We start from the raw sequence: 12,493 nt of genomic DNA on the forward strand, positions 1-12,493 counted from the left end.
ATTTACATTTTTATCTCTCATATTTAATGATTATTTTTGGAAACAGCAATCAGTATTTATTGACAGAGATTCCATTTAGTACAAAAAATTAACTATTATGGTGATATTAAACACTATCATGAGGGCTACTTAAGTACATTAACTGGGTTCAAGACTCAGTCAACTGCAGAGCAGCTGATAAACTAAACATCCTTGACAGTTTATATGCTTGTTTCCACACAATTATAGGACATACACTAAAGAGAGTATGTAAAGTTTTGTATTTTTACCAGCTTCATGTTACAGCACAAGATCAACAATTAAACAAATATGTTAAGTACCAGTTAGCTTGACCATTAACAATAAATAAACCATTCCTTCTTAAATTGAAAATTAAATCTATTTTTCTTTTAGACAACTTATCAGTGAAGATGCAGTTATTAAAAACAACATATATGATTTGTTTTATTATGGAGCTTTAGTTTTTACAAATCCCTTAACAGCATAAAGAAACAATAGTCTTTACAAATAAAACTGAATATCTAATAGTTTATTATTCTCTGTATTTGTTAAGAAAACTACTAAATTCTGATACTTTTGTAAATGCAACATAGTCTTTTAGGTTACAAGCACCAGGTCGACTGTGACCTCCACTTACACTAACAATTCCCTGCACGAAATAAAGCTTACTTGAAGGCGATAAGGGATTGAGTTCATGTATGAAGGTGAGCCCTCCACCACTGTCTCCATTACATGCAGTTGTCCCTGCAAATAAGGAACAGGTTCATTAAGTTGTACACAACAAGATCATCAAGATCGAAATTTCACTAAAAAAACATCGTCTTACTCTAGCTCTCTCTGAACTTCTGTAAAGGACAGATTGTTAATTATGAAACAGAGGAACCATTGAGTGCCAGACAGACACGTTGAAAAAGAAAAGCTATACATTATTAGTTATTGGACTAAGTTTTTCGTCAGACATAGACAAAATACTCACACATGCATAAAACACAAAGACAAACATGACAGTCGTAATTTACAGGTGCTATGTCCTGACTGCGACAGTATCTGAGGTGAGCAGCAATCTTTTCTGGGATGAACAGTGGGGGGTACAGAAGAGGTACGTCGTAAGTATGGGTGGGGAAAGCAGGGTAGGATGGGGAAAGATCTAGTGCTGCTTGTGGAAGTGTGCAGGGTCATGCTGGGGACGCAATGGTGGGCTCAGCATACTCAACAACTGCTCATGTAGAATATTGCACAGTGGTTGCAGTGAAGTTGATAGATCACGTGGCAGCTTTGTCATGATGATGATGATGTTTGGTTTGTGGGGCGCTCAACTGCGGGGTTATCAGCGCCCGTACAATTATCCAATCTTTGCTCAGTTCAATTTCGCCACTTTCCTGGATGATGATGAAATGATGAGGACAACACAAACACCCAGTCATCTCGAGGCAGGTGAAAATCCCTGACCCCGCCGGGAATCGAACCCGGGACCCCGTGCTCGGGAAGCGAGAACGCTACCGCGAGACCACGAGGCAGCTTTGTCAGGTGGCCTGCCTTTAATGGGTAGGAGATTCCCATAACAGGACAGGAACTGCCATTTATGAGATGGGCCATGCCTTACATCTACCTTCACTGCACAGATATGAGCAAGGAGTTGGAAGCAGGGGTGAAACAGGTTCACACAAGGATACTGTGTAGGTTTGGTAGGTGGAGAACCACTACTGTGGGAGGGGTGGGGAGGATAGTGGAGAGGATATTTCTCATTCCAGGGAAAGACAAGAGGTAATCAAAATTTTTGACATAAAAAGTGATTCAGTTGCTCAAGTCCTGGGTGGTACTAGGTAGACCTAAATGCAATGCTTACCTGCATCCTCCCACTACCACCTACTCCAGTCCTGTAATGGCCATCTCCTGCTCCATCAAAGGCAGGGCCACCTGTGAAAGCATCCACCTGATCTACCAACTTAGCTGGAACCACTGTGCAACATTCTACACGGACATGACAATTGACAACAAGCTGTCTGTCCACATGAATGGCCACTGCCAAACTGTGGCCAAGAGATAGATGGATCACCCTGGTGAAGAGCATGCAGTACAACACAATGTGCTGGAGTCCAATGACTGCTTTACAGCCAGTCACATCTCAATTCTTCCTCCCAGAACAGATTTTCTAAATTGTGTGGGTGGAACCCTCCTTATGATATATCCTCCATTCCTGTACACCCCTGGCCTCCACTTATGCTAGTCCCTGTGCTACACCTGCCAGTATGTTCAGACCTGCATATGCCTTCTATCTCTCAAGCAGACCTGCATAGTCCTTTCCCCTTCCATGCTTCCCTCCTCTCCCCTATTTCCCCTTAGCACAGCCACCCAATTATGCAACTAACACCCCACCATCTTATCCCCATACCCCATCATCCTATCCCCATCACACCACTGCACACTCCCACAGGCAGCACTAGCATCTACCTCAATCTCCACCCTGCTATCCTGCCCTCTCCAGTCCATGCCTCTTCTGTAACCCTTCTACTCGCCCTAGCAAAGACTACTGTGGATCCCAGGTGCTGTTGCAGTCAAGTAATAGCACCCAGATCCTACAGAGCTCATGTGTGTGTTTCCAAATGTGAATGGGTGTGTATTTTGTCTGTGTCTGATGAAGGACAATAGTGAATAACTATGAATCTTGTTCACTGAGCCTGTCTGCCACTCAGTGCTTCCTACGTGGTGAGTAGTAATCCATCCTTTTAACATTGTTATTCTATCCTGGCTTTTCCATTGTTTTGTTTCTCTCACAATTTATTAATAAATAATTCTTAAATAATTGAATCAGTGCCACTTACTGATACAATGATTAATGTTTGAAATTAATACTAATTTAATGTACTTTAATACTGGACACTGAGACTTACTTCCAAAAACTAACATCTTAAAGAACAGTGTTGTGTATATGCGAATAATGTCATCCAAAATTTTGCAAGTTATCCAAATGGAATAGTAAGGGAGCTAAACAGTGTGTGGGAAATGTGCTACACTGTCACTATGCTCAAGGAAACATATATTAAGTAACAACAACAATAACAACAACAACAACAACAACAGGAACTCTTGTACACAGAAGTATCTGTCAGGAAAGAAAATTATGGTCTAGTTAGCATCAATAGAGACATTTTCCATGGTGACTCATTGTCCCCACTGCTACTCATCATCACCTTTATTCCACTGCCAACCATCTCCCACAAAACAAACCTGGGCTATCAAACAGTGAGAATTTCTCAGAAAATATCCCACCTGCTGTACCTGAATGATTTGAAGCTCTGTGGAAAATTTAAGATGAAATCCAGGCTGACCTCTGAATCTTTTTCAGTCACATCAGAATGGAATTCAGCTTCAACTAAAGTGTCACACTGGTACTGAAGAAGATGAAAATCTCAGAAAACAAAGATGTCAGATTGCAAAAGGGGTAAACCAACAAGTGTCATCAGATAGAAGGCAGCAAATAGCTAGGCATTTGCAGCTGGACAACATTAAGCATGAGTAATCAAAAAATGTGGTCAGCAACTAGTATACCCAATGGGGTCAGAAAAATTTTGAAAAGTAAACCAGATGGCACCATATGGTCAAGGCACACATTGCCTGGGCCATACTCATCATCAGGCACACTGCCAATATTGTGAACTGGACTCAAGTACAGGTGGTTAATGTGGACAGGAAAATAAGAGATCTCATGAAAATTGACTACATTCTCCATTCTTGCTGTGAAATTACAGTATGTACTTGCCCAGAAAAGCTGATGGTCGAGGACTCTTGAAAGTGAGACAGACACAGAAAGAAGAGAACAGTCCCGTATCATGCCTTTGTGAAGTAAGATGGTTGTGAGCAGGTTGATACAATAAGTTGTGGTTGTAGCATGATAGCTGTGTGCTCTCATCCACCTGCAGTGCCTCACAAAAATAGCTCTTGCCTCCTGGGATTCCCATTTGAGTTCATGAAGCATGTCTGTAATACTTACATGCTGCTTGAAACTACTGGCAGCAAATTGAGCAGTGCGCCTCTGAATTGCTTGAATGTCTTCCTTTAATCTGATCTGGTGAGGATCCCAAATACTAACACTACTCAAGAATGGGTTGCATTAGTGTTTTATATGCCATCTCCTTTATAGACGAGCTACACATTCCCAAAAGTTCACCCAATAAAATAAAGTTGAGCATTTGCCTTCCCAACTACCAAACTGACATGCTCATTCCATTTCATATCACTCTGCATTGTTATTCCTGGATATTTAATTGATGTGACTGTGTCAAGGAGCACACCTCTAATGAAATTATAAAATTGTTACTTTTACTCATCCACATTAACTCCCACATTAACTCACAGTTTTCCAAATGTGCAGCACACTGTCATTCATCACACCAACTAGAAATCCTATGTAAGCTACCTTATAACCTTCAACAGTCACTCAGTGATGAAATCTTCTCGTACACCACAGGTTCATCAGCAAACAGCCATAAGCTGCTGCTCACCCTGTCATTCAGATCATTTGTGTATATATAGAGAATAATAATGACACTGTTGCCCTTCCCTGAGGCACTCCTGACGATATCCTTGTGTCTGATTCTCTGATGAACACTTGCCATCAAGGATAATGTACTGGGTTTTATTAATTAAAAAGTCTTTCAGTGCCTAACATATCTGAGAACCTAATCTGTATGCACAGACCATTGTCAATAGCCTGCAGTGGGGTACCATGTCAAACACTTTCAGGAAATCTAGTTATATGGAATATGCCTTTCACCCTCCATATGTGAAATCTGTGTTGATTTATGGACACCTGATGACAGCTTGAGCTATCACAGAAAGATTCCTCAGACCGGTTAAAAAAAAAATCTCAACATAGTGGCACAAATGAGCCATGGAAACTTTGCCATCTCCTGGCGACAAGGAACTAATCAGACCACAAAAAGTTGTCAAAAATGAACTTGCCCCTGGGGGATATCCAAGTTCAGATAGATCGAATGCTACAACATAATACATCACACATCACATTTGTGGATGAAAAGAATGGGTGGATCACTGCCATTCCATGTCATAGAAAAATCAGTTAGAAACAACTTGAAATCCTCAACAGATATGAGTGTTCAAAAATCGAACTACAACAACTGATGAATTCTAGGAAAGTTGCCCTGGTGGTTCTCATTACACTGGGAGCAGTGCCTAAAGATCTCAGTGGGCACTCAGAAACAATGGTATTGATAAAATATTCATCTGCCAGTAACAAAAAGCCATGTTACTGGGCTCCACATGAATTATCTGCTGATACAACATGCAGTCCTATACACTTCAGAAGTGTTAGAGTAGTAAAAATAAGAAATCAAGGATTCTGAACTCATCACTATCATAAACAACAAGTATAAAAATAATAATAATAATAAAATTCATGAAGCCACCACACTGTCATAGCAAGGGGAGTGATGGTGGACTGGGAGGTCCTCACCTGCTGGCCAGACAACGCCAACTACAGCCAGATATCAGGCTTTCTCTGAGGCTTACAGTCTTGACAGTATTTTGGCTAGTGTAGAACATCACTGGCCCTAACCTCCAGTTTTCAACTTCCACAAGCACAGAAGGAAGTTCAGCAGCAGCAGCTACTATCTCAGGCAGTAACTGATCCACTGTCATCTTGAATGGCGCAAAAAGACTTTTGGATTCTGGGCAACTTGCAATGAAATGCTTGAAGCTATTGGTCCAAGAAATACTGGATACAGACACTGAAATTCTTCTTGACTTCTTGAGACTGGCAAACTGAAAAGAGCGACTCATCCCGATATCAGATACTGACTTTGGCAATTTGAAAAATGAGATGATTTGTGGACCATCATTGCTCTGAGTCATGAGGTTGTAGAGTCTTCAGGGGCTAGACTGGTAAATGTGTAGTAAAAACTGGCCCACAATTAAGAAGATTTATTGTCAGCAGATAGAGATTGCATTCAGTTATGTACTTCACCTCTTCTAACATCTCTCTCTCTCCACTATTTCTTATAAGAATGCAAATAGAGTTTACACAATAATGGAAGTATGTGTGTCATTTGGTCGGGCAAATAAGAACCCAGAAGGAACAGACACATTCTGGGAGGAGCTGAAACATATCCTCACAACAAACACACCATCATTTGGCATGGGGATTTCAATGCACAGTTTGATGAGGAAAGAAAATGTCAGAGGATTATTGGAAACTACCCAGCTCACACGAGAATCAGCTGCAATCAAGAGAGACTAGTGGAGCTATGCAGGGCATTCAATCTGTTTCTAGAGTCAACTGTTTTCAAACACCTGCCCATAAAAAAGACAACTTTGACATCTCCAACTCCATGTATTGGAAACTGAGCATGTCACTACTGCACAGAGGGCACAGGCAACACGAGATCCGGAATGTAAAGGTTCTGAGTAATGTCAACCTAGACTCGAACCACTACCTTCTAAAGATCAAAGTTAGACTACTTCGAAGAAATAACTAGAAGATTACTTCTCCAAAAAGCTATAAGTTTGACACAGACAAGCCAAGGAGCAACCAAGAATTAACTACAAATTGCAAACTTTAAATGTGGTTCTGAGAACATCTACATGAGGCTATAGTCAGAACATCTGAGGAGGCTAGCCACTCATGAAATCAAGAAAGCATGCCTGGTGGGATAAATAATGTGATGCAGCAGTACTGTTAAGACAGGTTTCTCAGCAGAAAAGGAACTATAGTAAAAATAAAGTGAACAGGGTTGCCTTCATACACACAAAAAATCTTCAACAAAAACTGCCTGAAGGGTGATATGCGCATTTGATAAAAATCAGTTGGTATGGATTGAGGAAGTTCCCCACAAAAATAGTGCACATAATGTCTGTAAAACCTTTGAGCACAATCTGAACAAATGTGAGCTCCTGAGCCTCCAGTTCAAAGATTCCATAGGGAAACTTGCCCACGGTGAGAATCATAATTTCCAGATTCTAGTAAGTTATATTGAATGTCTCCTCAACAGCAAGGCTCCTGAGACTGCATTCATTTATAAAAGCAATTCAGACATCCACCCATATTCATCTCAACTCATGAAGGAACAAATCAGGAAGATCACCCAACCTCCAAAGGACAACAAGTCACCATGCAAACACCTAATTAGTGCTAAACTCTGGAAGCATGCAGGGAAGAAGGCAATCAGAAACTTGCTGCAATTATTCAGCAGATCTGGAAAAGTGAAGGACTCTGAAGTGTTTGCACCTGTGCCATAATTTATCTACTACATAAGAAAGGGGACAGAAGAGACGTGGACAACTACTGTAGCAACCTACAAGATCTTCTCAAAAGCTCAATAGAATAGAGTGGAACAACAAACTAATTCATAATTGCCAGAATACTAAGAAGATTTCAGGAAAGGAAAGTCTTGTATACAGCAGATAATGAATCTGAAGACAATCTTTTCATACATGAAACTGATGAACAACTAATATGTGGTGACCTTTGTTGATTTCAGGAAGGCATAAGGCTGAACTGATCAAACCAGCCTATCTCAAATCCTTGAATAGTTTGGCCTAGATAACAACACAAAAGCAGTTATACAGCAAACCTTGGCCAGCACCACTTCCAAAGTGAAGTTCTGGTTTTGAAATCAGGGTGAGAGTAGGTCAAGGAGATCAACAATCATATCTTCTCATCAACTCTGTTTTTGAAAAGGTCGTACAAGACTGGTGAAATGAAATGAACTGTTCAGGAGTAGGGATATGGCTAGACTACAAGTAAACAAGTCTTTCATTCGAGTGTCCAGCCTTTGCAGATAATTTAGTGATCTGTCCATACTATACACCACAAGCAGCTGAAGAACAGGCAGTAAAGGTTGTCCTTCACACATTGCACATTATGACAAATGTAAAACCAGTACCAACAGAGCTGAAAATTGGACTACAAAAAAATAAGCAGGCAGATTAAGTTTAAATAAGTAGGTGAATGGGTAGAGCCTAACCTATCAAAGAAATAAGCACTTGTGTCACCCATAAAAAATGGCATTTGCAACAAGAGACTGATGTCCTTAAATGGCAATATTAGACACTATTGTACCGTTATTTGACCAGAGGCTTTATAGGTGGCAGAAACTTTTACAGTGAACAATAAAGGTCTAATGGAGAAATGTGAGACCATAGAAATATAATTTTTGAGAAAAATTTTGGGGCTCTTCAAAGAAGCAGCAAGTATGGAAGGGACCAAAACTGTGAATTATATAAGCATACAGAGAAGATAAGTGATATGATTCATAAAAAGAAGATTGCTTTTTAGTCCCTATACTACAAATGATCCCAGGATGTATATCTAAAAGGATACTAACCTACTTTCAACAAGAAAAAATGAAAGTAGCACAATACACAGAAGTTGAAAAGATGTACAACTGCTGGCAGTATGATCTGCTTAAAGAAAAAACTATGAACACACAAATATGTTAGGAAAGTTCTGGCAGAATGGAAATAATATAGGTGTAATGGTGACTAAAAACATAGAATAGCAGAGGTGTTGAGTCATCGAGAGGCACACACAAATCAAAGAGAGCACCTATTGGCTTTGGAATAAATCCTTAGTTGAGTTAGAGTACACACACACACTCCTTTATTGTGCTGGGATTGCATTTTGGCAGGTGGACTAGGATGGGATGAGAGTTGTGTTGAGTGGGCTGGATGGACGGAGGGAGAAGCAGGAGGCAAGAAGAGACAATGAGCTTGCAGCTGAGAGAGTGGCATCAGGTTTGGCTAAGTATGCAGGAGAAAGAGTTTTGGAAGATGCATGGGCTAGGTATGTTAGATACTGGACTGGAACTTCTGAGGTTCAGCACATGATGAGGTGATATGGAGCATGAATTGGGGGGGGGGGGGGGGGGGCACAGACAGAAGAAGGCAAAACTGTTGGGTAAGGGTGTGGTGACAATTTTCTAGAGGAGGCTGAGACCAGGAGGGTTACAGGAGCAATGGATGTGTTTCAAGGACAACTCACATGTGCTCTGTTCAGAAAATCTGGTGCTGGAGGTAAGGATCAAGATGGCCCAGGCTTTGAAAAAGCCACTGAACTTTAGCATGTTATGCTCAGCTTTATTTTATCATTTTATGCTCAGCTTTATATTGTGCCACTGGGTTGTCATCTTTGTTCTTCGTCACAGTTTTTTGGTGACCAATCATTCCCTGGTTGGTTGTCGTGCTGACATAAAAATCTATTGGGTGACTGCAGAAATGTTGGCATGTGACATGGCTGCTTCTGCAGATGACCCTGCCTCTCTCAGGATAGGATTAGTCAATGACAGAACTGGTGTAAGAAGTGCTGAGTGAATGGATTGGGCAGGTCTTGCACCTGGGACTTCCAAAGAGGTATGGCCTTTGCGGCAATTATTTGGGAATGGGAATAGCATAAGGATGGACTAGGATCTTGTGGAGGTTGGGTGGGCACCGGAAGATCACTTTAAGAGGGATGAAAAGGATATTGGGTAGGATGGCTCTCATTTATGGGTATGATGATGGAAAAAGCCCTGGAAAAGGATAGGATGGTTCAGCTGTTTCAATCAGGGAAATGCTGGATTGTGAGAGGGTGTATCCTTTGTAGGTAATTCTTGTGAGAGGTGAGAGGATTAGGGGAGTGTGAGGGTATGGTATACGAAATCTTTTTGTGGACTATGTTTGTGGGGTAGTGCCTGTCTGTGAAGGCCTCTGTGAGACCTTCAGCACATTGTGCAAGCAAATTCTTGTCAATGTAAATATGCATCTCGGGGAACCACACTGTATGGTAGCAGTTTTTTGGTGTAGAAAGGACGTCAGCTGTTAAATTGCAGGTACTGTGGGTTAGTGTGGTTAGTGTGTTTAATATGAACAGAAGGAGACATCAGAGGGAGTTCAATGTACAGGTAAGTGGCATGTTGGGTTGTGGAGGACCAGATGAAGCGGAAGGGAGACAGTGGGTTGTGTAGGTATGAGGACACGGCATCTTTGCCCAGAATCCACATCATTAAAATATCATCAATGAACTTGAACCACACAATGAGTCTGAAGTGTTGGAAGGCTAGAAAAGTTTCCTCTAGATAGCCCATAAAAAGGATGCCATCCTGATGCTCACGCCTGTGGCAAAAATTTGTTTATTTACTTTGTGTCAAAGGAGAAGCAGTTGTGTTTGGGGATATAGTTTGGAGTCTGAAGGATATTGGAAGTGATAGTCTGCAACAACAGCAAGACCATAGCCATCTCAGATGTTGGTGTACAGGGAGTTGGCCTCAACAGTGATGAGTAGGTGAAAAATGTGTGGTGATGGAAGAGAACCGTAAAGATAGTGGTTGGTATCCTCCATGTGAAGGGCTATGTTTTTGACAATAAGTTTGAGGTGTTGGTCAACATGGAAATTCTTTCTGTAGGAGCACAATATGCAGCTAAAATGGAGCATCCAAGATTGTTGAGTTCGTAGATTTTGGGGAGAATGCAGAAGGTTAGTGTGAGAGGTATCATTAAGGTGAGAGGTTTTGAAATGAGCCTAATGACTTCATTGGGGATTTGACATTATGTTGCACTTCAGGGATGGGATCACTATGGCAGAATTTGTAGGTGGAGGAGTCAGATGGCACAAGCTTTCTGTCAGGTAGTCACTGTGATTCATAACAACAGTGGTGGAAACTTTGTCTGCAGGAAGGATGATTAGACCAGAAACTGCTTTTAGGTAGGGACCTGGGGAAGGATGGTAAGTGATGGAAACCTCTTATACCAATATTTTTACAGGTCATATACAGGAAACATACCTAGCCTCCAAAATTCAAACCCCTTCTGTTGTTCAGGGTCATTGATTGTATGTATATTCATGATCTGGCCTCAGCACCAAGAAACCCTATCCTCATTTTACAACCAAAACACTGGCTCTCATCTGCTTCACCTGGTCCTCCTCAACCAACATATCACCTTTCTGTATTTTGACCTCCATCATTCTGATGGCTCCATCTAGAGCTCTCTCTGTATTAAGCTCATTAATCACTAACAGTACCTGCATTTTCAGTAGCTGTCATCCCTCATACACCCTAATGTCACTGCCATACAGCCTCTTCACCCATGAGTGGTGCATCTGCAGTGATGAGAACTCCCTTGCCCACTATGTTGAATGTCTCATGAGGGCCTTCACAAACAGACAGTACCCCCAAACACAGTCCATAAACTATTTCCTGCACCATATACTCACTCACTCATAACCCTCCCACCACTTCCAAGAAGCAGTTACAGAGGATAGCACTCCTTGTTACCCAATATCATCCTGGACTGAAACAACTGAACCATATCCTTCGCCAGGGCTTTGATGATCTATCATCATCCCCATAAATGAGGGACAACCTAAACAAGAACCTTCTCACCCCTTCTAAACTGGTGTTGTGTTGCCCCCCCCCCCCCCCCAACCTCCTCAACATCCTAGTCCATCCCTGTACCACTCCCAATCCCAACCTCTTGTTATAGGGATCAGTTCTCTGTGGAAGGCCCAGGTGCAAGACCTGCCTAATCCACACACACAGACCTGTCACAAATGCATCCTATCCTGTCAGCCAGTGCCACATGTGAAAGTAACTATATCATATACCATCTCTGCTACAATCACTGCACAACTCTCTATGGCAGTATGACAACCAATCCTGAGAATAAATGTTCACTGCCAAACAGTCACCAAGAACAAAGTTGACTGCTAGCTACCATCCCCATCAATTTTTCCTGCTACCTGCCTCCAACTTGGTAAAAATAAAGGCTTACTTGATGTGGTTCCTTGTTGGCCAAAACAAATAAAGAAATAGTAATAAAATAATAAAACTTTATACAATCCTTAAAACTATACAGTTTCAAGCTATCATATAAATAAATCTTGTGAATTTATATTATCATTTGATGAAAAAATTTATAAGTACAGTCTGCACATGTAAGTATGAGAAAGTAATACAATAACGAAATTTCACCTTGAAGGACTATGCCTTGTGGCAGGGTGAGATGACAAGGCAGGGAAGCTCAGCTTGCTGCCTTGTAAGAGGAGAGGAGAAGCAAACAAGTCTGGAGTGGAGGATGTTCAATGGAAATAAAGATGGTGATGATGACCATCAATACAGTGGAGAAGACGGAAGAGACATCCTGTGAAATCCACTATTTGTCTGGCATGAAGCAAGCAAAGTGGTATGTGTCTAATCCCCAGTGGGGCAGCTGGACTTCTTGTTCTGGAACTAACACTCCAGTTCTATAAAACAAAACAAAAAAAGGGTTCAAATGGCCCTGACCACTATGGGACTTAACATCGGAGGTCATCAGTCCCCTAGAACTTAGAACTACTTAAACCTAACTAACTTAAGGACATCACACACATCCATGCCCGAGGCAGGATTCAAACCTGCGACTGTAGCGGTCATGTGGTTCCAGACTGAAGCACCCAGGACCGCTCGACCACTCTGGATGGCCCAGTTCTAAAAAACTAGATCTGTCCAAAACATGAGATGTA

The 12,493-nt window shown here is 41.4% G+C and overlaps 1 protein-coding gene across 1 annotated transcript in view; it reads right to left on the reverse strand.

The window, feature by feature from the left end:
* Positions 1-532: 532 nt before the first annotated feature.
* LOC126095379 (modular serine protease-like) overlaps positions 533-12,493 on the reverse strand; it is a 130,590-nt gene continuing 118,629 nt past the window's right edge. The window contains exon 8 of the mRNA XM_049910183.1: positions 533-744. Coding sequence (XP_049766140.1) covers positions 533-744 — 212 coding nt within the window. The remainder of the gene's footprint in view (positions 745-12,493) is intronic.

This window comes from Schistocerca cancellata, chromosome 8, assembly GCF_023864275.1.
Source record: "Schistocerca cancellata isolate TAMUIC-IGC-003103 chromosome 8, iqSchCanc2.1, whole genome shotgun sequence".
Classification (NCBI taxonomy): domain Eukaryota; kingdom Metazoa; phylum Arthropoda; class Insecta; order Orthoptera; family Acrididae; genus Schistocerca; species Schistocerca cancellata.